At 40.2% G+C, this 23,777-nt stretch overlaps 1 protein-coding gene and 4 non-coding genes across 5 annotated transcripts in view; all 5 read left to right on the forward strand.

The window, feature by feature from the left end:
* Positions 1–23,777, forward strand: part of LOC143250361 (plexin-B-like) — a 170,116-nt gene that overhangs the window by 71,129 nt on the left and 75,210 nt on the right. The window contains exons 7-11 of the mRNA XM_076500805.1: positions 3,124–3,403; positions 5,014–5,146; positions 10,432–10,498; positions 10,630–10,916; positions 23,161–23,301. Coding sequence (XP_076356920.1) covers positions 3,124–3,403; positions 5,014–5,146; positions 10,432–10,498; positions 10,630–10,916; positions 23,161–23,301 — 908 coding nt within the window. The remainder of the gene's footprint in view (positions 1–3,123; positions 3,404–5,013; positions 5,147–10,431; positions 10,499–10,629; positions 10,917–23,160; positions 23,302–23,777) is intronic.
* Positions 330–402, forward strand: TRNAV-AAC (transfer RNA valine (anticodon AAC)). The gene has a single exon. It is a non-coding gene; the product is annotated as a tRNA-Val (tRNA).
* On the forward strand, positions 2,263–2,335 carry TRNAV-AAC (transfer RNA valine (anticodon AAC)). The gene has a single exon. It is a non-coding gene; the product is annotated as a tRNA-Val (tRNA).
* TRNAV-AAC (transfer RNA valine (anticodon AAC)) lies at positions 9,772–9,844 on the forward strand. Its single transcript has one exon. It is a non-coding gene; the product is annotated as a tRNA-Val (tRNA).
* Positions 19,309–19,382, forward strand: TRNAN-GUU (transfer RNA asparagine (anticodon GUU)). Its single transcript has one exon. It is a non-coding gene; the product is annotated as a tRNA-Asn (tRNA).

Consider the following 23,777-nt stretch of genomic DNA (forward strand, 5'->3'; position numbering starts at 1 on the left):
GAGAAATTAAAGCTATGAAAATGTTCTGTTCAGTTTTGGATAGAAAGAGAAAAGACTGAGGAAACAAAACTCTGCGTTTTGCACGTTTAAGGGCAATTGAACGATGTGTGGAAACGTTGAATACTGTGGGCTCGATAAAGTCTTTTAAAGACACGTAAGCACATTGGAAAAATACTTTTGGCCTAGGTAGACAAAGGAGAGTGCTATATTATTTATAGTTATTCTTTAAGCTGTCATTATATCTGCGTTTGTTTAGACTGCGAAATAGAAATTTTGGAACGTTATCGTTTCATTTTGAAAACTTGAACAGCAAAAAAAGCGAAACGGAGGTGTTTGTGGTGTAGTGGTTATCACATCCGCCTAACACGCGGAAGGTCCCAGGTTCGATCCCTGGCAGGCACATTTTAAACGATTCGTTTTTTTTCAAATCAGATGGTGAGAACGTGGAACGATATTTTCTTTTTTAACATCAGGGTCAGAGCGTGAGGCGATTGAGAGATATCAGAGAATTTATCGAGTTTCCCCCTACACTTGTAACCACTTTAAGAAATTCGTGTGACTGTTGTGTAATAAATCAAAACAGGAACGTTATTACTTTTGAATATAATGCGTGCACTGCTGCGACATTTGATGTGCTGAAACGGCCTTCGCGTAATCATGTCACGTTCGACGAAGTATCTGACCAGCAGTTTACAACTCTTCGATAAAATGGGTTTATGAGCTTTATTTTTCTTAAACGCGTGAATAGTTTGAAACGTCGATGCACGCGATCTTATTTGAAAATAAGGTAACGTACTTGACAGGTGTTGTACAGGTAATATTTAGAGATCACGACTCCGTCAGAGTGTGTTGAGAACAACTCTTCATGCTGTGACAACTAATCACACTAGATGTTTCATTCTTTAACCTATTCTTTTAAATTCCGGTCAGAACTATTGGATGGTTATGTGCGTTATCATCTCCAACTTACCAGTGACGGAAAAGAGGAAAGGCAATTCTACAACATCATTCACCACCAACTATTTGATGTACTTAATTTTTACCGAACAGTGAAATTTTCGATCATATCCTAACTCCTCCTACGTCTGAAAATGCTTACATGTTACTTCATTTGAATTGGGAATACACGCCCCTCAGATAGCGCCTCAAATTTCCTTACCAACATGTCTAGACACTCTAAAGAAGAGAAGTAGCGTCCGGCTGGAGACAGCATTGTTTTCTTGAAGACTCCATGTTCTGTTTATCCCTTTTTGTCTGATTACTTTATTTTTATAACATTTTTTCACTTAGTAAAGATGTTTTGCGATGCTTATTGTCTTTTGTCATGATCGAATCTCCTGTTTTCCGTACTTATTCAAGAATTTTATTTAGTTCACTTGAATATTGTATAGACTAGACAGGTAAAAGGAAATTACGATGCCAAGACCGGAGAATATTTATTATTCTCAAGTTTTTTCTCCTTCTAGATGCAGCTGGTTCATGTAACGTTTTTCTTAAACAAGAATTCTTTGTTTTGGTAAGGGTATTTTGAACGTGAAGAACGATGTGTAACCTGGAGAGAGTACGATAGTCTCGAAGAGTAGATGGATTTCGAAGAGAGATGTTGCAACACAGATAAGATCTCATTTGTACATTGGACTTTATTCCACCGCTGTGATCTCCTACAACCCACAACTGTCAACGTACTATTACAACTAAAGCGCGTTTGAACAAGGTTATCATTTCAGGAATTTGATAATCATCATGCACCTTTGTCGTATTGATCACCGTGAAGAAGTTGTGTGTGATACGGAAACATCAGCCAGAGGGGAATCCCAGAATTGGTGACAAAATAACGAAGATTAAATATTATTTAAGACGATCCCTAATTTTGTTAATGGATTTAATAAACGTATTAAATCGCTTATTACGTTATTGTTTAGTAGTTCTGATAGAGAAATTAAAGCTATGAAAATGTTCTGTTCAGTTTTGGATAAAAAGAGAAAAGACTGAGGAAACTAAACTCTGCGTTTTGCACGTTTAAGGGCAATTGAACGAGGTGTGTAAACGTTGAATACTGTGGGCTCGATAAAGTCTTTTAAAGACACGTAAGCACATTGGAAAAATACTTTTGGCCTAGGTAGACAAAGGAGAGTGCTATATTATTTATAGTTATTCTTTAAGCTGTCATTATATCTGCGTTTGTTTAGACTGCGAAATAGAAATTTTGGAACGTTATCGTTTCATTTTGAAAACTTGAACAGCAAAAAAATCGAAACGGAGGTGCTTGTGGTGTAGTGGTTATCACATCCGCCTAACACGCGGAAGGTCCCAGGTTCGATCCCTGGCAGGCACATTTGGAGAGCGCCGGATCTCGTCATCGAGTGCAGACGTGTTTTTCGAGCTCCTGATTACCTTAGTGTAAATTTAGCAGCTAAGCCTAGTGAGCGTGTAGTTCTGTTTTTGTTTTTTTTTTGCTAGATTTTGTATTTTTTCAAGTTGTTTGACGATGTCTTCATCAACCAAGAAGGTCATGGAAGTTATGCGTCGTACAGTTTTTGTGGAAACGACAACTTCAAGCCATGGGGACGTTATCCATTCTGTTATTTCTACGTTTGGTGCTGCTTCGGTCACTGCTGTTGTTCCTCGCTCGGGTGGTTGTGAGGTAACTTTTGTTCTTCCCGCCGATGTGGACCTGGCTATAGATGCTGGTCCAATTGTAAATGGTGTGAACTGTTCGGCTAATGGTGTCACTAAACGCACTATTACTGTGTCATTTATGGACGTCCCGGAATATATAGACGATGATATTATACTAAATAAACTTAAAGATTTTGATTGTTAAGTGAAAAGCCCTATTGTGTGGAAGAGGGACCAGGGCATATATTTAGGTATACGCCATGTTCGTGTGTCTTTTAGTGAAAAGTGTATCTCTTTGCCGTTAGTAGTGAAAGTTTTTGATCCTTTGGGCAAGGCGGTTATGTTGAAGGTGAAGCATGATCGCCAGTCAAAAGTGTGTAATTTATGTTTGGGGGCGGATCATCTATATCGCGATTTCCCCCAGTTTATCTGCCGACATTATCATGTGCAAGGACACGTCCGTCAACGTTGTCCCAAGCTTGTTGTTCCTCGAACTTCCTCTAGTGACGACGCTGAAGTGGCCACACCTACTACTTCTCGTGACGCCGCTGATGTAGTCACGGCTGCTCCCTATCGTGCAGTGCCTCATGATGTTGACACAATTTCTGTTTGTCCACGCGTTGATTCGGAGGTTCCCCTTTCAGGGGAGGCTGCAGCTACCCATTTGGTGGTGGAAGATATCTCTTCCAGGCGATCGACGGTTTCTGGTGGGGCCAGGGAACGGGCTAGTAGTCACCCCCTCGCTGGAGGACGCAATTTTGATCGTCACTTCCCCCCACTTCCGGTTAGTGGTGAGAGTACCGCCGGCGATGTGGAGGTGCCTCTTCCTCGTCGTTGGAGGTATGCTAGTGTGGTGGCAATGTCTCCTGGTGACACTTCTAAGAAGGGCAGTGGACGAAAACGGGTGTCGGACGTGCCAATACTACGGATATCTCGGACAAAGGCGGTGTCTCAGCCTTAAATGAGTTTGTTGTGCCAGTTTGTTTGTTTCAGTTAGTGTAAGACTGTCATTTATTGTTATTTGTACTTTGTGCATATTTGCTTAAATCTTTAAATTTGCTCTTGTTATTTTTGTGTTTGTGACAGTTTCCTTTCAATTCTTGTACCTTTACTTTATCTTTGGCATGGTACATTTACTAAGGGTGGGAGTTTTGAATTGTAATGGGTTGAGTAATGTTAGTAAGCTGGCTTATTATCTGGATTACTTTGTTACTAATTTTGATGTTGTTTGTTTACAAGAAACGTTTTTTTACTGATGATTTTCATGATGTCGTTCTGAAATTTTGGCCAGGTGTAGCTTTTGTTAACAATTCTCCTTCTGGCCGACAAGGGGTTGCCATCTTGTTACAGCGGTTTTTGAGTGATAATGTTACATTCGTTTCTTCTGATGGGGTGGGTAGGGTTCTGACTGTCAAATTCAGTTTCGAGTCTTTGTCTTATCTATTATCATCTGTGTACGCTCCTCGCGATATCTCCGAGCGACGGGAATTTTTCCAAAACTTGGAGTATTGTTTGGATGGTTGCACGGGATTGCTTGTTGTGGGAGATTTTAATTGTGTGGTGGATGTGGCACGCGATCGATTTTCGGTCCGTTTCTACCGTGACGCCAGCCGTTCGGCTTTTGTCCAGTTTCTTAATAGGTTTGATTTACTTGATGCGCATTCACTCATATCGCCGACTACACCTGGTTTCACATGGAAGCGTTTTGTTAATGGTGAGATGATGTCGTCTCGTATTGACATGGTTTTGCTTTCTTCTACCTTGCAGGGGACTGTCCAACGTTTCCGTACGTTGTGGTTTCCTGCTACAGATCACGCTTTATTGGGCTTCGACCTTACTCTGCGGCCCGTTGTCAGAGGTCCTAATTTCTGGTACTTCAATAACCAGTTATTGAGGGATGCCGAATATGTGAAAGCCATTAAGCTGTTGATCGCCAGAAGTCGTAGTTGGTCAGTCTATGAGACTGATAAAATTACGTGGTATGAACAATTGAAATGCGCGTTCCGTTTACTTACCCAGCGTTATTCGATTCTTCGAGCGCGGGCATCCCGTTCTCGCAAATGTCAGCTTGAGTCGTCCATCAATCGTCAGCTTCGAAAACTGTCCCGTTACCCTGGTAAGTCTAAGGTCAAATTGTATGAACTTGAAGATGCATTGGAGACTTTGGATCACGATACCATAGAGGGGGCGAGGATTCGATCTCATATTCGTTGGTTTGAGGAGGGTGAGAGATCTACGTCTTACTTTCTTCGTATGGAAAAGGTCCGTCAAAGCAGAATTGAGTTTAGATCCATGCTCACTGATAGGGGTGTGGAGGTGTCCGGTGTGGAAGATATCGCTGCTGTTTTACATCAGTATTATTCCGCACTGTACAATAAGGATATCGTTCTGCAGGCAGACATCGATTTCGTTTTCTCATTTGTTGATCGTACTCTTTCCCATGAACAAGCTCATATTTGTGATGCTCCATTCACGGTTCCGGAAGTTCTCGCTGCTCTAGACAGTTTACCGCTTGGCAAATCTCCTGGTTTGGATGGTTTTACGTCCGAATTTTACAAATATTTTCTCCCTCTTTTTGTTGACGACTTTTTATCTGTGTTGTCTGAACTGTTCCACTCTCCACAGTTGCTCCGTACAATGTGTTCTGGGGTAATTGTTCCTATCCCGAAAGGTGGGGATCGACGGTAGGCGGCTAACAGCCGGCCTTTGACATTGCTTTTTTCTGACTATAAGCTTTTGGCCAAAGTGCTGGCTCGTCGCCTTTCGTCTGTGATCTCCAGTTTAGTTTCAGATGACCAATCCGGGTGTATACCTGGACGGGACGTTGCTGATACTCCGTTAACACTCGTTTTGCTATTGCAATGTTTAGCACGTACCGGCCAGGGTGGAATCTTTTTTGAAGCTCGATCAGATGCAAGCCTTTGATGGGGTGGCCTATGACTATCTATTTCAACTTCTTCTGCGTATGGGTTTTGGTTCTACTTTTGTTCATTGGGTTCGTCTTTGCTATACTTCAATTTCTAGTTGTGTTAAGTTTAATGGATTTCTCACTAATGATTTTGCTATAACTCGGGGTATTCGTCAAGGATGCCCAATGTCTGCTCTACTTTACGTTCTCAGTGTCGAACCGTTACGAAATATGTTAGTTCATAATGTACATATTACTGGTATTGGGGGTGATGTGTTACTCACCACGCCTTCACTTACTTATCAGCATGCTGATGATACCACCTTAACCTTACGAGACGCCAAATCTTTCCCCGCATGTGTTGGATGTCTGCCAATCGTTTGGCAAAGCTACTGGGGGTAGGATCAACTGGACCAAGATTCAGGGTTTGTGGGTTGGGTGTTTGGCCTCTTCTGCAGACTTCGTCCTTGGTGAGTTGAGAATTTGCCAGGATCCTATTCGGATTTTGGGAATAGTTTTCCACTCCCATTTCGATGTCATGCTGCAAGATACGTGGCAGGGTGTTTTGCGCAGGGTATCTCGTGTCTTGGTGTCGTGGCGATTTCGTTCTTTGTCGCTAAAGGGTAAATCTCTTGTGGTGAACTCCTTGGTGGCATCGGTGTTATGGTACCCGTTGCCAGGACAGATTGAGGCTCGATTTCGCAAATGTATACTGGATTTTATTTGGCGGGGAGGTATACATAAAGTGGCATACGGTATTCTGATCCGGAGTTATGATTGTCGAGGTATCAACTCGGTTGATGTTAATACTCGTAAACTCGCATTCCGTTTGAAGTTGTTGCAGCGTTGTTTGGATGCTTCTTGTCCTCCCACCTTGCGACAACTTCTTTCTGGATTTTTTTCTTGTTATGGTAATCTCTCTTTGGGCTTTCGGATTCTTCAATGCCGAATTTTGCCACGTTTTGTGAAATCCTTACCTTTCTATATTCAGGAAATGTTTCATGCCTGGAAGGTTCTTCTTGGGGATAAAGGGATTGTCCCAGCTACTGTTTCCCCACAAATTTTTGATGAATCTTTGTTTTTCAATCCGGCTATTGTTGATGTTCGGCACCGAACATTTCATTTTCCTGAATTTATTAACGCAGGTTTGGTTCAGGTCCGCCATTTATTGTACGAGGTGCTCCCTGCTTTTCTTCCGGTGGGGGCAGTGATTGAAATGTGTACGGACGCTGATCCGTTGGTCAATGTCCGCACAATTTTTTTCACATTATCATATGCTCAAGGAGGCGTTGCCTGTGGAGTGGTTGCCGATTTTGTCCATCCAGCCGGCTCCTCTTCCGTCGTCCACACGTGTTGTGGATTTATATTTTCTGGACCACTCCGATAATCGAGTTCATTTTCAAGGTTTATCTGTGCGGCAACTGGTGATACATTTACAGTATTCACTCGCTACTAATTTCCCTGCTCCATTCTACTGGATGGATATTGTTCCTCCTGGAGACTGGAAACGCATTCGAAAATACGCTTATTCTTCTTTTGTGGGTTTTTATGTTTGTGATGTGGATTATTTACTGTGGTTGCGGGCGATAACCACTAATGTCAAGCTGATACATATGGACAGACATCCCACAGGGTTGTGCACTTTCTGTTCACAGGCGCGGGAAACCATAGACCATCTGTTTTTCCAATGTCCTTTTGTACAGCCCTTGTGGTCATATGTATATAAATTATTGGAGTTTTATTTTGGATGTCCCATATCTAACTGGGTATGGAGGAGATGCCTCTTAGTGGGATCTCATCCTTCGTTACCCCAGGTGATGCTGGAACATATTCCGTTTGATTACTAGTTTGGCACGTCAAGTTATATGTTCTACTCGTTCAGTTTCTTTGGCACGAAATCGCGTAATTCATTTAATTTCCATGTTTAAAGTGCGTGTACGGAGACATATACATCTCCATCATCAGCGATTTTTGTTACATAACTCATTAAATGTATTTTATTCTGTGTATTCTTATGTTGGTAGCTTGGTAACCCAAGGTGCCCAAGGTTATAACTTATGTACTGTGTTAAGATAAATTGTTATTTCATACTATTTTTGTTAGCAATGAAAGATACATTGGTTTCTTGTTTTTTTAATGTTCAATGTAATGTTTGGTAGATTACCTGCTGTTTCATATACCACTTTTATTTATTTTTACTTAATTTTATTAACTTTGTGGTGCTGTTCAGCATGTTAATCTGTTGCGTTGTTGTTACATGCTAATTCATTAACCTGTGTTTTATTTGTTGCATTTCTGTGTATACCCCCTCGTTGAGGTGGGATAAATAAAGAGAAAAAAACAACAACATCCGCCTAACACGCGGAAGGTCCCAGGTTCGATCCCTGGCATGCACATATTTAAACCATTCGTTTTTTTTCAAATCAGATGGTGAGAACTTGGAACGATATTTTCTTTTTTAACATCAGGGGAAAGAGCGTGAGGCGATTGAGAGATATCAGAGAATTTATCGAGTTTCCCCCCTACACTTGTAACCACTTTCACAAATTCGTGTGACTGTTGTGTAATAAATCAAAACAGGAACGTCATTACTTTTGAATATAATGCGTGCACTGCTGCGAAATTTGATGTGCTGAAACGGCCTTCGCGTAATCATGTCACGTTCGACGAAGTATCTGACAAGCAGTTTACAACTCTTCGATAAAATGGGTTTATGAGCTTTATTTTTCTTAAACGCGTGAATAGTTTGAAACGTCGTTGCACGCAACCTTATTTGAAGATAAGGTAACGTACTTGACAGGTGTTGTAAGGTAATATTTAAAGATCACGACTCCGTCAGAGTGTGTTGAGAACAACTCTTCATGCTGTGACAACTAATCACACTAGATGTTTCATTCTTTAACCTATTCTTTTAAATTCCGGTCAGAACTATTGGATGGTTATGTGCTTTATCATTTCCAAATTACCAGTGACGGAAAAGATGAAAGGCAATTCTACAGCATCATTCACCACCAACTATTTGATGTACTTAATTTTTTACCGAACAGTGAAATTTTCGATCATATCCTAACTCCTCCTACGTCTGAAAATGCTTACATGTTATTTCACTTGAATTGGGAATACACGACCCTCAGAGAGCGCCTCAAATGTCCTTACCACCATGTCTAGCCAATCTGAAGAAGAGAAGTAGCGTCCGGCTGGAGACAGCATTGTTTCCTTGAAGACTCCATGTTCTGTTTATATCTTTTTGTCTGATTTCTTTATTTTTATAACATTTTTTCACTAAGTAAAGATGTTTTGCGATGCTTAATGTCTTTTCGTCATGATCGAATCTCCTGTTTTCCGTACTTATTCAAGAATTGTATTTAGTTCACTTGAATATTGTACAGACTAGACAGGTAAAAGGGAAATTACGATGCCAAGACCGGAGAATATTTATTATTCTCAAGTGTTTTCTCCTTCTAGATGCAGCTGGTTCCTGTAAACGTTTTTCTTAAACAAGAATTCTTTGTTTTGGTAATGGTATTTTGAACGTGAAGAACGACGTGTAAACTGGAGATAGTACGATAGTCTCGAAGAGAGATGTTGCAACACAGATAAGATCTCTTTTGTACATTGGACTTTATTCCACCGCTGTGATCTCCTACAACCCACAACTGTCAACGTACTATTACAACTAAAGCGCGTTTGAACAAGGTTATCATTTCAGGAATTTGATAATCATCATGCACCTTTGTCGTATTGAACACCGTGAAGAAAATGTGTGTGATAAGGAAACATCAGCCAGAGTTGAATCCCAGAATTGGTGACAAAATAACGAAGATTAAATATTATTTAAGACGATCCCTAATTTTGTTAATGGATGTAATAAACGTATTAAATCGCTCATTACGTTATTGTTTAGTAGTTCTGATAGAGAAATTGAAGCTATGAAAATGTTCTGTTCAGTTTTGGATAGAAAGAGAAAAGACTGAGGAAACAAAACTCTGCGTTTTGCACGTTTAAGGGCAATTGAAAGAGGTGTGGAAACGTTGAATACTGTGAGCTCGATAAAGTCTTTTAAAGACACGTAAGCACATTGGAAAAATACTTTTGGCCTAGGTGGACAAAGGAGAGTGCTATATTATTTATAGTTATTGTTTAAGCTGTCATTATATCTGCGTTTGTTTAGACTGCGAAATAGAAATTTTGGAACGTTATCGTTTCATTTTGAAAACTTGAACAGCAAAAAAATCGAAACGGAGGTGCTTGTGGTGTAGTGGTTATCACATCCGCCTAACACGCGGAAGGTCCCAGGTTCGATCCCTGGCAGGCACATTTGGAGAGCGCCGGTTCTCGTCATCGAGTGCAGACGTGTTTTTCGAGCTCCTGATTACCTTAGTGTAAATTTAGCAGCTAAGCCTAGTGAGCGTGTAGTTCTGTTTGTTTTTTTTTTGCTAGATTTTGTATTTTTTCAAGTTGTTTGACGATGTCTTCATCAACCAAGAAGGTCATGGAAGTTATGCGTCGTACAGTTTTTGTGGAAACGACAACTTCAAGCCATGGGGACGTTATCCATTCTGTTATTTCTACGTTTGGTGCTGCTTCGGTCACTGCTGTTGTTCCTCGCTCGGGTGGTTATGAGGTAACTTTTGTTCTTCCCGCCGATGTGGACCTGGCTATAGATGCTGGTCTAATTGTAAATGGTGTGAACTGTTCGGCTAATGGTGTCACTAAACGCACTATTACTGTGTCATTTATGGACGTCCCGGAATATATAGACGATGATATTATACTAAATAAACTTAAAGATTTTGATTGTTAAGTGAAAAGCCCTATTGTGTGGAAGAGGGACCAGGGCATATATTTAGGTATACGCCATGTTCGTGTGTCTTTTAGTGAAAAGTGTATCTCTTTGCCGTTAGTAGTAAAGGTTTTTGATCCTTTGGGCAAGGCGGTTATGTTGAAGGTGAAGCATGATCGCCAGTCAAAGTGTGTAATTTATGTTTGGGGGCGGATCATCTATATCGCGATTTCCCCCAGTTTATCTGCCGACATTATCATGTGCAAGGACACGTCCGTCAACGTTGTCCCAAGCTTGTTGTTCCTCGAACTTCCTCTAGTGACGACGCTGAAGTGGCCACGCCTACTACTTCTCGTGACGCCGCTGATGTAGTCACGGCTGCTCCCTCTCGTGCAGTGCCTCATGATGTTGACACAATTTCTGTTTGTCCACGCGTTGATTCGGAGGTTCCCCTTTCAGGGGAGGCTGCAGCTACCCATTTGGTGGTGGAAGATATCTCTTCCAGGCGATCGACGGTTTCTGGTGGGGCCAGGGAACGGGCTAGTAGTCACCCCCTCGCTGGAGGACGCAATTTTGATCGTCACTTCCCCCCACTTCCGGTTAGTGGTGAGAGTACCGCCGGCGATGTGGAGGTGCCTCTTCCTCGTCGTTGGAGGTATGCTAGTGTGGTGGCAATGTCTCCTGGTGACACTTCTAAGAAGGGCAGTGGACGAAAACGGGTGTCGGACGTGCCAATACTACGGATATCTCGGACGAAGGCGGTGTCTCAGCCTTAAATGAGTTTGTTGTGCCAGTTTGTTTGTTTCAGTTAGTGTAAGACTGTCATTTATTGTTATTTGTACTTTGTGCATATTTGCTTAGATCTTTAAACTTGCTCTTGTTATTTTTGTGTTTGTGACAGTTTCCTTTCAATTCTTGTACCTTTACTTTATCTTTGGCATGGTACATTTACTAAGGGTGGGAGTTTTGAATTGTAATGGGTTGCGTAATGTTAGAAAGCTGGCTTATTATCTGGATTACTTTGTTACTAATTTTGATGTTGTTTGTTTACAGGAAACGTTTTTTACTGATGATTTTCATGATGTCGTTCTGAAATTTTGGCCAGGTGTAGCTTTTGTTAACAATTCTCCTTCTGGCCGACAAGGGGTTGCCATCTTGTTACAGCGGTTTTTGAGTGATAATGTTACATTCGTTTCTTCTGATGGGGTGGGTAGGGTTCTGACTGTCAAATTCAGTTTCGAGTCTTTGTCTTATCTGTTATCATCTGTGTACGCTCCTCGCGATATCTCCGAGCGACGGGAATTTTTCCAAAACTTGGAGTATTGTTTGGATGGTTGCACGGGATTGCTTGTTGTGGGAGATTTTAATTGTGTGGTGGATGTGGCACGCGATCGATTTCCGGTCCGTTTCTACCGTGACGCCAGCCGTTCGGCTTTTGTCCAGTTTCTTAATAGGTTTGATTTACTTGATGCGCATTCACTCATATCGCCGACTACACCTGGCTTCACATGGAAGCGTTTTGTTAATGGTGAGATGATGTCGTCTCGTATTGACATGGTTTTGCTTTCATCTACCTTGCAGGGGACCGTCCAACGTTTACGTACGTTGTGGTTTCCTGCTACAGATCACGCTTTATTGGGCTTCGACCTTACTCTGCGGCCAGTTGTCAGAGGTCCTAATTTCTGACACTTCAATAATCAGTTATTGAGGGATGCCGAATATGTGAAAGCCATTAAGCTGTTGATCGCCAGAAGTCGTAGTTGGTCAGTCTATGGGACTGATAAAATTAAGTGGTATGAACAATTGAAATGCGCGTTCCGTTTACTTACCCAGCGTTATTCGATTCTGCGAGCGCGGGCATCCCGTTCTCGCAAATGTCAGTTTGAGTCGTCCATCAATCGTGAGCTTCGAAAACTGTCCCGTTTCCCTGGTAGGTCTAAGGTCAAATTGTATGAACTTGAAGATGCATTGGAGACTTTGGATCACGATACCATAGAGGGGGCGAGGATTCGATCTCATATTCGTTGGTTTGAGGAGGGTGAGAGATCTACGTCTTACTTTCTTCGTATGGAAAAGGTCCGTCAAAGCAGAATTGAGTTTCGATCCATGCTCACTGATAGGGGTGTGGAGGTGTCCGGTGTGGAAGATATCGCTGCTGTTTTACATCAGTATTATTCCGCACTGTACTCTAAGGATATCGTTCGGCAGGCAGACATAGATTTAGTTCTCTCATTTGTTGATCGAACTCTTTCCAGTGAACAAGCTAATATTTGTGATGCTCCATTCACGGTTCCGGAAGTCATCGCTGCTCTAGACAGTTTACCGCTTGGCAAATCTCCTGGTTTGGATGGTTTTACCTCCGAATTTTACAAATATTTTCTCCCTCTTTTTGTTGACGACTTTTTATCTGTCTTGTCTGAACTGTTCCACTCTCCACAGTTGCTCCGTACAATGTGTTCTGGGGTAATTGTTCCTATCCCGAAAGGCGGGGATCGACGGTTGGCGGCTAACAGCCGGCCTTTGACATTGCTTTGTACTGACTATAAGCTTTTGGCCAAAGTGCTGGCTCGTCGCCTTTCGTCTGTGATCTCCAGTTTAGTTTCAGATGACCAATCCGGGTGTATACCTGGACGGGACGTTGCTGATACTCCGTTAACACTCGTTTTGCTATTGCAGTCTTTAGCACGTACCGGCCAGGGTGGAATCTTTTTGAAGCTCTATCAGATGCAAGCCTTTGATCGGGTGGCCTATGACTATCTATTTCAACTTCTTCTGCGTATGGGTTTTGGTTCTACTTTTGTTCATTGGGTTCGTCTTTGCTATACTTCTATTTCTAGTTGTGTAAAGTTTAATGGATTTCTCACTAATGATTTTGCTGTAACTCAGGGGTATTCGTCAAGGATGCCCAATGTCTACTCTACTTTACGTTCTCAGTGTCGAACCGTTACGAAATATGTTAGTCCATAATGTACATATTACTGGTATTGGTGGTGATGTGTTACTCACCACGCCTTCACTTACTTATCAGCATGCTGATGATACCACCTTAACCTTACGAGACGCCGAATCTTTGCCGCATGTGTTGGATGTCTGCCAAACTTTTGGCAAAGCTACTGGTGGGAAGATCAACTGGACCAAGAGTCAGGGTTTGTGGGTTGGGTGTTTGGCCTCTTCTGCAGACTTCGTCCTTGGTGAGTTGAGAATTTCCCAGGATCCTATTCGGATTTTGGGAATAGTTTTCCACTCTAATTTCGATGTCATGCTGCAAGATACGTGGCAGGGTGTATTGCGCAGGGTATCTCGTGTCTTGGTGTCGTGGCGATTTCGTTCTTTGTCGCTAAAGGGTAAATCTCTTGTGGGGAACTTCTTGGTGGCATCGGTGTTATGGTACCCTTTGAATATACTCCCGTTGCCAAGACAGTTTGAGGCTCGATTTCGCAAATGTATACTGGATTTTATTTGGCGGGGAGGTATACATAAAGTGGCATACGGTATTCTGATCCGGAGTTATGATTGTGGAGGTATCAACTTTCGGATTCTTCAATGCCGTATTTTGCCACGTTTTGTGAAATCGTTACCTTTCTATATTCAGGAAATGTTTCATGCCTGGAAGGTTCTTCTTGGGGATAAAGGGATTGTCCCAGCTCCTCTTTCCCCCCAAATTTTTGATGAACCTTTGTTTTTCAATCCGGCTATTGTTGATGTTCGGCACCGAACATTTCATTTTCCTGAATTTATTAACGCAGGTTAGGTTCAGGTCCGCCATTTATTGTACGAGGTGCTCCCTGCTTTTCTTCCGGTGGGTGCAGTGATTGAAATGTGTACGGACGCTGACCCGTTGGCCAATGTCCGCTCAATTGTTTCACATTTTCATATGCTCAAGGAGGCGTTGCCGGTGGACTGGTTGCCGGTTTTGTCCACCCAGCCGGCTCCTCTTCCGTCGTCCACACGTGTTGTGGATTTATACTTTCTGGATCACTCCGATAATCGAGTTCATTTTCAAGGTTTATCTGTGAGGCAACTGGTGGGACATTTACAGTATTCACTCACTACTAATTTCCCTGCTCCATTCTACTGGATGGATATTGTTCCTCCTGGAGACTGGAAACGCATTCGTAAAAAACGCTTATTCTTCTTTTGTGGGTTTTTTTGTTTGTGATGTGGATTATTTACTGTGGTTGCGGGCGATTACCTCTAATGTCAAGCTGATACATATGGACAGACATCCCACAGGGTTGTGCACTTTCTGTTCCCAAGCGCCGGAAACCATAGACCATCTGTTTTTCCAATGTCCTTTTGTACAGCCCTTGTGGTCATATGTATATAAATTATTGGCATTTTATTTTGGATGTCCCATATCAAACTGGGTATGGAGGAGATGCCTCTTAGTGGGATCTCATCCTTCGTTACCCCCAGGAGATGCTGGAACATATTCCGTTTGTTTACTATTTTGGCACGTCAGGTTATATGTTCTGCTCGTTCAGTTTCTTTGGCGACATCGCGTAATTCATTTAATTTCCATGTTTAAAGTGCGTGTACGGAGACATATTCATCTCCATCATCAGCGATCTTTCTTACATAACTCATTAAATGTATTTTAATCTGTGTATTCTTATGTTGGTAGCTTGGTAACCCAAGGTGCCCAAGGTTATTTCTTGTGTGCGTTGTTAAGATAAGTTGTTATTTCATTATATTTTTGTTACCAATAAAAGATCCATTGATTTCTTGTTTTGTTAAAGTTCACTGTAATGTTTGTTGGATTACCTGCTGTTCCAATTACCTCTTTTATTTCTTTTTCCTTAATTTTATTAACTTTGTAGTAATTTTCAGCATGGTAATCTATAGAGTTATGGTTACATGCTAATTCATTAACTTGTGTTTTATTTGTTGTATTTCTGTGTATACCCCCTCGTTGAGGTGGAATAAATAAAGAGAAAAAAAAAACAAAAAAACATCCGCCTCACACGCGGAAGGTCCCAGGTACGATCCCTGGCAGGCACATTTTAAACGATTCGTTTTTTTTCAAATCGGATGGTGAGAACGTGGAACGATATTTTCTGTTTTAACATCAGGGTCAGAGCGTGAGGCGGTTGAGAGATATCAGAGAATTTATCAAGTTTCCCCCCTACACTTGTAACCACTTTCAGAAATTCGTGTGACTGTTGTGTAATAAATCAAAACAGGAACGTTATTACTTTTGAATATAATGCGTGCACTGCTGCGAAATTTGATGTGCTGAAACGGCCTTCGCGTAATCATGTCACGTTCGACGAAGTATCTGACCAGCAGGTTACAACTCTTCGATAAAATGGGTTTATGAGCTTTATTTTTCTTAAACGCGTGAATAGTTTGAAACGTCGATGCACGCGACCTTATTTGAAAATAAGGTAACGTACTTGACAGGTGTTGTACAGGTAATATTTAGAGATCACGACTCCGTCAGAGTGTGTTGAGAACAACTCTTCATGCTGTGACAACTAATCACACTAGATGTTTGATTCTTTAACCTATTCTTTTAAATTCCGGTCAGAACTATTGGATGGTTATGTGCGTTATCATCTCCAACTTACCAGTGACGGAAAAGAGGAAAGGCAAATCTACAACATCATTCACCACCAACTATTTGATGTACTTAATTTTTACCGAACAGTGAAATTTTCGATCATATCCTAACTCCTCCTACGCCTGAAAATGCTTACATGTTACTTCATTTGAATTGTGAATACACGCCCCTCAGATAGCGCCTCAAATGTTTTTACCAACATGTCTAGACACTCTAAAGAAGTGAAGTAGCGTCCGGCTGGAGACAGCATTGTTTTCTTGAAGACTCCATGTTCTGTTTATCCCTTTTTGTCTGATTTCTTTACTTTTATAACATTTCTTCACTTAGTAAAGATGTTTTGCGATGCTTAATGTCTTTTCGTCATGATCGAATCTCCTGTTTTCCGTACTTATTCAAGAATTGTATTTAGTTCACTTGAATATTGTACAGACTAGACAGGTAAAAGGAAATTACGATGCCAAGACCAGAGAATATTTATTATTCTCAAGTGTTTTCTTTTTCTAGGTGCAGCTGGTTCCTGTAAACGTTTTCCTTAAACAAGAATTCTTTGTTTTGGTAATGGCATTTTGAACGTGAAGAACGATGTGTAACCTGGAGAGAGTACGATAGTCTCGAAGAGTAGATGGGTTGCGAAGAGAGATGTTGCAACACAGATAAGATCTCTTTTGTACATTGGACTTTATTCCACCGCTGTGATCTCCTACAACCCACAACTGTCAACGTACTATTACAACTAAAGCGCGTTTGAACAAGGTTATCACTTGAGGAATTTGATAGTCATCATGCACCTTTGTCGTATTGAACACCTTGAAGAAGTTGTGTGTGATAAGGAAACATCAGCCAGAGTGGAATCCCAGAATTGGTCACAAAATAACGAAGATTAAATATTATTTAAGACGATCCCTAATTTTGTTAATGGATTTAATAAACGTATTAAATCGCTTATTACGTTATTGTTTAGTAGTTCTGATAGAGAAATTAAAGCTATGAAAATGTTCTGTTCAGTTTTGGATAGAAAGAGAAAAGACTGAGGAAACAAAACTCTGCGTTTTGCACGTTTAAGGGCAATTGAACGAGGTGTGTGAACGTTGAATACTGTGGGCTCGATAAAGTCTTTTAAAAACACGTAAGCACATTGGAAAAATACTTTTGGCCTAGGTAGACATAGGAGAGTGCTATATTATTTATAGTTATTGTTTAAGCTGTCATTATATCTGCGTTTGTTTAGACTGCGAAATAGAAATTTTGGAACGTTATCGTTTTATTTTGAAAACTTGAACAGCAAAAAAATCGAAAAGGAGGTGCTTGTGGTGTAGTGGTTATCACATCCGCCTAACACGCGGAAGGTCACATGTTCGATCCTTGGCAGGCACGTTTTAAACGATTCGTTTTTTTTTTCAAATCAGATGGTGAGAACGTGGAACGATATTTTCTTTTTTAACATCAGGGTCAGAGCGTGAGGCGATGAGAGATATCAGAGAATTTATCGAGTTTCCCCCACACTTGTAACCACTTTCACAAATTCGTGTGACTGTTGTGTAATAAATCAAAACAGGAACGTTATTGCTTTTGAATATAATGCGTGCACTGCTGCGAAATTTGATGTGCTCAAACGGCCTTCGCGTAATCATGTCACGTTCGACAGCTTTCAGTCTGGCTTTGGATGAAAGCACTGATATCAATGACACATCCCAACTTGTCATTTTCATCAGAGCTGTTACTGCAGGCTTTGATGCTTTCGAAGAGTTTTTAGATATGGCAAGCTTATCCTCCACAACCACAGGACAGGATATTTGTGAACAAGTGCTTAAGGTCGTAGAAAAGTTTGAACTGAATCCTTATAAATTATGTGGTGTTACAACAGATGGTGCTCCTTCCATGACAGGTAGGACAAATGGATTCACCAAGAAATTTCTAACTGCAATTGGAGCACAAGACGTAGTTGTAAGCCATTGCATTATTCACCAAGAGAGCTTGTGCTCCAAAGTTCTGGATTTTGCAGAAGTCATGAAAAATGTCGTCCAATGCGTAAATTATATTCGAACACGAGGATTAAATCATCGACAATTTAAAACTTTTTTAGATGAGCTGGACAGTGAGTATTCAGATGTTTTGTACTTCTCTGCTGTACGTTGGCTTAGTAGAGCTGCTACTTTGAAGAGATTCTGGAAGCTGCGAGAGGAGATTAAGTTCTTCATGGAGAGCAAACGTCAGAATGTGGACTTCTTGAGCAATGAGAACTGGCTGAATGACTTAGCATTCCTCACAGACATTACACAGCATCTGTCTGATTTAAACTTAAAACTACAAGGGAAAAGTCAACTTGTGAATAAGTTGTTTGAGCATATTTGTGCTTTTGAGAAGAAATTGGAACTTTTCCAGGTTCAGTTGAGAAGAGCCATATTGACCCATTTTACATGTCTTGCAACCAGGAAACTGGAATTTCCTAATCTGGATTGCACCAAATATGGAACCAGTGTACAAAAGCTGCGTGATGAGTTTGCAAACAGATTTCCAGATTTCAGACAAACTGAAATTAGATTGAAATTGTTCGCTCAACCTTTTGATTTGGCAGTGGAAGACAGTCCTGATGATTGCCAAATGGAACTCATTGAACTGCAGGCTGACATGGACACTAAAAGGAAATTCTCTGAAAACAGTTTGCTAGACTTTTACAAACTCTGTGTACGTGAAAAGTTTCCCAATTTGTCCCGTCATGCACAAAGAATTGCCTCCCTTTTTGGTAGCACCTACTGCTGTGAGCAATTTTTCTCCAAAATGAAGCTCATCAAAACCAAATGTAGAAGTCAGCTGACTGATGAACATTTGACCAGTCAGTTAAGAGTGGCAACCACTTCTGTCAAAGCTGATATTGACAAGCTCTGCAAGGACTCTAAATTTCAAGTGTCGCACTAAAATGATCACTCATGCAAAATATAAAATATTATTGCTTGCATTTTGAGAATTTTTTTAATTTATCGTGCATGTACACGAATAAGCTTGTTTTTAAGTTGGCCCCTTGATTGATGAAGTTGGTTATATGGCCCACCGACGAAAAATGTTGCACACCCCTGTTATAGACTATTATTGACAGGTATACAGAGCAGACGAAATATTTTTAGAAAAGTTGTTGAGAAACCAGTTTACGCATATACAAAGCTTATTAAGATATTTCTTGAAACATTTTAAAAGGAACGTATGTTTTCTATAGCTGCGCGATGCAAAGACAAAGACGATGATAGAGTAACTGGGAAAGGTTAAAGATGTGAAGGATTTATTTGGTTATTAAGATTTACTGGTGCAATGAACGCGAAGTAAGAAATATTTGAGGAAGTGCATAACGTTCAGTACATAATAACTGAATGATATATGTACCGGGAATAAAAGAACAGCGTGATTGTAATGTAGAATTGTAATTTGGTCGTTAGTTACGACGCCTCCGTGGCGCAATCGGCTAGCGCGTTCGGCTGTTAACCGAAAGGTTGGTGGTTCGAGCCCACCCGGTGGCGTTTATGTTTTGCCGTCTGGTGGCCAAGCGACGATTCCACGTGACGGTGTCAAAACGTGATTCACAAATCAGGAGAAAGTCCGTCATCGATCTTCCTGTTCATTTCAAAGAAGAGACGTACAGCGTTTTTCACCAATAGGCCAAAGAAAGAAATATGCAAATAAAATGAGACTCTCTCGTGAATAATTAATAGCATACGACTCTTAAAATCTCATGTTAAATACCGCGAATTTTAGAAATTTCCAATAAAGTGTAAAACAATTAGTGTGACAGAGCCGTTACCGTACGCTGTATGTATCTCAGGCTTAGAGAGATATAGCTCAAGCGACGACTCAAACAATTTTTAATGTTTCAATCAATTACGTATAACACAGAGTATGAAACATGTTTAATTCATTGTGGTTCTACTTGTTACAGTTGTGTGATTATAATTTAGTACTGACTCGAACGTTTTGTCCAAACATGTATCTTTTCCACGATGAATAACAAATTAACAATGATCATCGGTGAATGAGTTTCTATAGGCACACCAACTCTTCAAATAAATTTGTTGACAAGTTTCGTTGCTAGAAGTACTGACTAGGAAGAGCTTATGCTTTTTGCCACATGCTGACAGAGTCCATCATATACATGAGTGTTTACTCTTACAGTTACTCTGTGACAGACGACCAAGCATATTAACAGCAATTCTTTTAAGGGGTCTCCACCGCAGTACTGTTCTAGCAATCCATAACAACTTTGTGTAGACGGTTTCATTCATAGTATAATTCACACAATTTACACCAATGCTTTACAGATCCTTGGCACCTAATCAAGTAGAAGCACTTTTTCTCTCCAGTAACTTATTAACACTTAAGTGTCTAGTCAGTGAAGATGACAGAGAGTGCTTCATAATATAGAAACTGTAGAAGTACCATTTGTAGTTACTGTTTCTGTCCATTTATATCTTTACTTTTCTGACATATAAAGTATTCTTACAGGTATAATGGATCCCAGTACACCTTTTTATTTGGGTTGTATGGAGCAACTATTTGCTATGAGAGTTTTTTAACTGTTCTTGATCTACTGAATAATTGGTTTCAAGCTGTCTCTTGCTTGGGCCTCTTTCAGTTGAGTGTTATATCACGTTATCATTTCATCATCACCTGTAGATATCTTATATTGGACTGCACTCTGTTGTAATTTAGGTTAGTTGTTTTTATGATCTTGTATTTTTTCTTTTTACAGATTTCACGTTCTTCAGCAGCTCTTTAGGACACTGTGTCACTATTTCCATGATTACGTCCGGCATGATACACAATTTTAAAGCTGCACTCCTGGAGTTTTGGAGCCATCTTTTTTCTGGCCCTCACGATTACAAAATTTTACCAGCCACTTCAATACTACATGATCTGCTCACAGTAGTCACTATAATCCATATATATATTATGATATAAATGATTTAAGACTCAAACAATAAATAGTAGCTCATTTCTTATTGCACAATATCTCTTTCTTACAGTATTCATTCCTTTACTATATTACAAAACAACATGTTCTTTACCATGTACTTATGACAATGCAACTTTCATTGCTAAACTACTGCTATTTGTATCTATAAAAGTGAATCTCCCAGAGTTGGGGTGGCCGGGCATGGCCAGATGGGTTAAAGTGTTCGACTCGTAATCTGAGGGTCGCGGGTTCGCATCCCCATCGCACCAAACATGCTCCCCTTTTCAGCCGTGGGGATGTTATAATGTTACGGTCAATCCCACTATTCGTTGGTAAAAGAGTAGCCCAAGAGTTGGCGGTGGGTGGTGATGACTAGCTGCCTTCCCTCTAGTCTTACACTGCTAAATTAGGGACGGCTAGCACAGATAGCCCTCGAGTAGCTTTGCACGAAATTAAAACAAAACAAAAACAAACCCAGAGTTGGGTATGTCAGTACAAGAGTCGTTACTTTCTTTGTGACTTTATTTACCTTCCATTAGGTCATACACAACCTTGTGGATCCTTATTTACTTTTCATTAGGTCATACACAACCTTGTGGATCCTTCCTTTTTTTTACAAATATGGTAAATATTACCCGTGGACTGGGCCTCAATTCTAATACTCCTTGCTTCTTCATGATTTCTAACCATGGAAGCTTCAGCCTATTTTGCAAATGGGTATCATGTGGATGACGTATTAAGGCTGCATCTCAAGTATGAATCTAATTAAATATTTTATTTGTTTGGCCTAAGTCGTGAGCTTCGATAGAAAACTTTTCTTGATATTTCGTATTCAAGATGTGTAATATCTGGTATTTATCAGCTGTAAGACCTTCCCAGCTCTTGGGAAGCAGTAAACTGTCTTTTATGTCAAGATTTGACATCACACTACCTAATTCTTTCCTCAAAGCTGACTACTTATGATGCTCTTTAATATGAAAACCTTAACTTTAGAACCTCACATCTTGAAATGTTTCATCCTGATGGTTTTTATTCGTGGCTTTAATGATGACACACCTGTTCTTCAAATCCACAAGAATTCTACTAACCATTAATCCATCAGAACACACACCAGAGTATTTTGTTATTTTACAACCTAATAATTAGACGTAAATTTATTTTTAACAGGACCTGGTATGAATATTTTACTTCTCAATGGTACAATTTATTTTCTCAGAAAGTTTAATATCTTGTGTAGTAGCTGTCATGTAGTACATGGGGATTTCATGGTCCAACATCCTAGTAAGTGTAATTCCAGCTCTTTACTTATTGTATCACTGTAACTTCTGTCCTTCTGTTTCTCATCTTTCCCAATTATTAATTGGCTATTTGATTATTTGTCCATGTCAATGGTTGCTAGTTATTAGGCTGTTCTGTCAATATCTCATTTCTTCCAGTTCTGTAAGGCTTTCACCTCCTTGATTATTCATTCCTCTTCTGTTCTTTTCAACTTGTTTGTCCTCCATGTCCTTTTCTTCTTTCAGATTGTGATCTTAGTCTTGTTATTAATTCCCTGTCTGGTTTTCCCTTTTAACCTATTGCTATGTGTTCTTTGTACTGTCTCTTCTTTAAGACAAAATTTCTTCTCCTCTTGGCATGTGATTGTTGTTTCAATGATCAGTGATGACGAGAAACCCACTTGTTGAGAAATTTATATGCAAAAACGGCTCGTTTGGGCTGAGAAAACACTTTACATAGAAGAGCGAACAACGTTTCGACCTTCTTCGGTCATCGTCAGGTTCACAAAGAAAGAGGTAACTGACCGGAAGCTGACCACATGTTTGAAAGGGGTTGTGTAACTGTGTGTCGAAATGTAGAGGGCGGTATTAGATGTTTGAATATATAATTTTATTTATTATATTAATATAGGTATAAAGGCGTTGTTTCAATGGTTATACCATTAATGCTTTCCATATCCTTCACCATTCCTCTTACGTTATCCTTTATCTGCATTTATCTTCTACTACCTATAAAGGTTATTTTGCTTTTTATTCCATTTCCTTACCATTTATTTTTCACAGGTACTCACAATTTGGATCTGGATTGTCTTCTCTGTCTTATGTGTTCCTTGCATTGTTATGTTTCTTGTGCTGTCTCCTTTTGTGGCTCCGGTTCCTGCCTATTTATTCCCTGAAATTCCTCTGTATCTTGGGGCCTACCTCCTGTTAACCTTTCTGCCTGGGTTCAGCAACTCTTATGGCTAGTGTATTCTGATTTGTCAATAGAATGTTGCTGGTTACACGGTGTTTCATTGCACCAAATCAGTCACTTAACTATATCCTTAGCTGCTTGAATTGGTCAAACTTCAGAGGAGATCATTCAAGCAGGTGCGGGGGCGGCTTCCAATACACACATAACACACACTCTTCATGACTTGGCTATGTCTTTCTTCTTTACGTATCATCTTCCTCCTGTAGCAATTCTCCAGACATCTCTTACCCTTGACTGGGGTAAGTTGACCTGTTATTACCTTTTTTAGTTAATATACATCATACCTCCACCTAGTGGTGGATGTTTCTTGATCTTATATGGTTAATATTAAGTCTTTGTACTAAATATGTCTATTTCTAAGTGCTCACTGTAGAGATGTGGTATTTCTGTAATACTGCTTGATGCCTTCTCATTGGTATATGTGTTTATATCAAACTTTTATTGTCAATTTATTTTATACAAAGACCATCACTCATGGATTTCATGAGTAAAGCAGATGGGTTTTTTTGCTAATTACCACTTATTCATGATTCTTACAATTCGGGTTTTTCTGCTTTTTTTTTAGAATAGGGAATTGCAGACATCCATTGCACAGTTTTTTAATGTGTTGTTCCTCCAGACTCCTCAACGTATTTTCACTCTCTTTCTTCTTGTGGAGAATGATAGACTATAGAGATTTTCTCATGAGTGGGATTGTACAATAGAAGAAATAAAA

Source organism: Tachypleus tridentatus, chromosome 5 (genome assembly GCF_004210375.1).
Source record: "Tachypleus tridentatus isolate NWPU-2018 chromosome 5, ASM421037v1, whole genome shotgun sequence".
In the NCBI taxonomy this organism is placed as follows: Eukaryota; Metazoa; Arthropoda; class Merostomata; order Xiphosura; family Limulidae; genus Tachypleus; species Tachypleus tridentatus.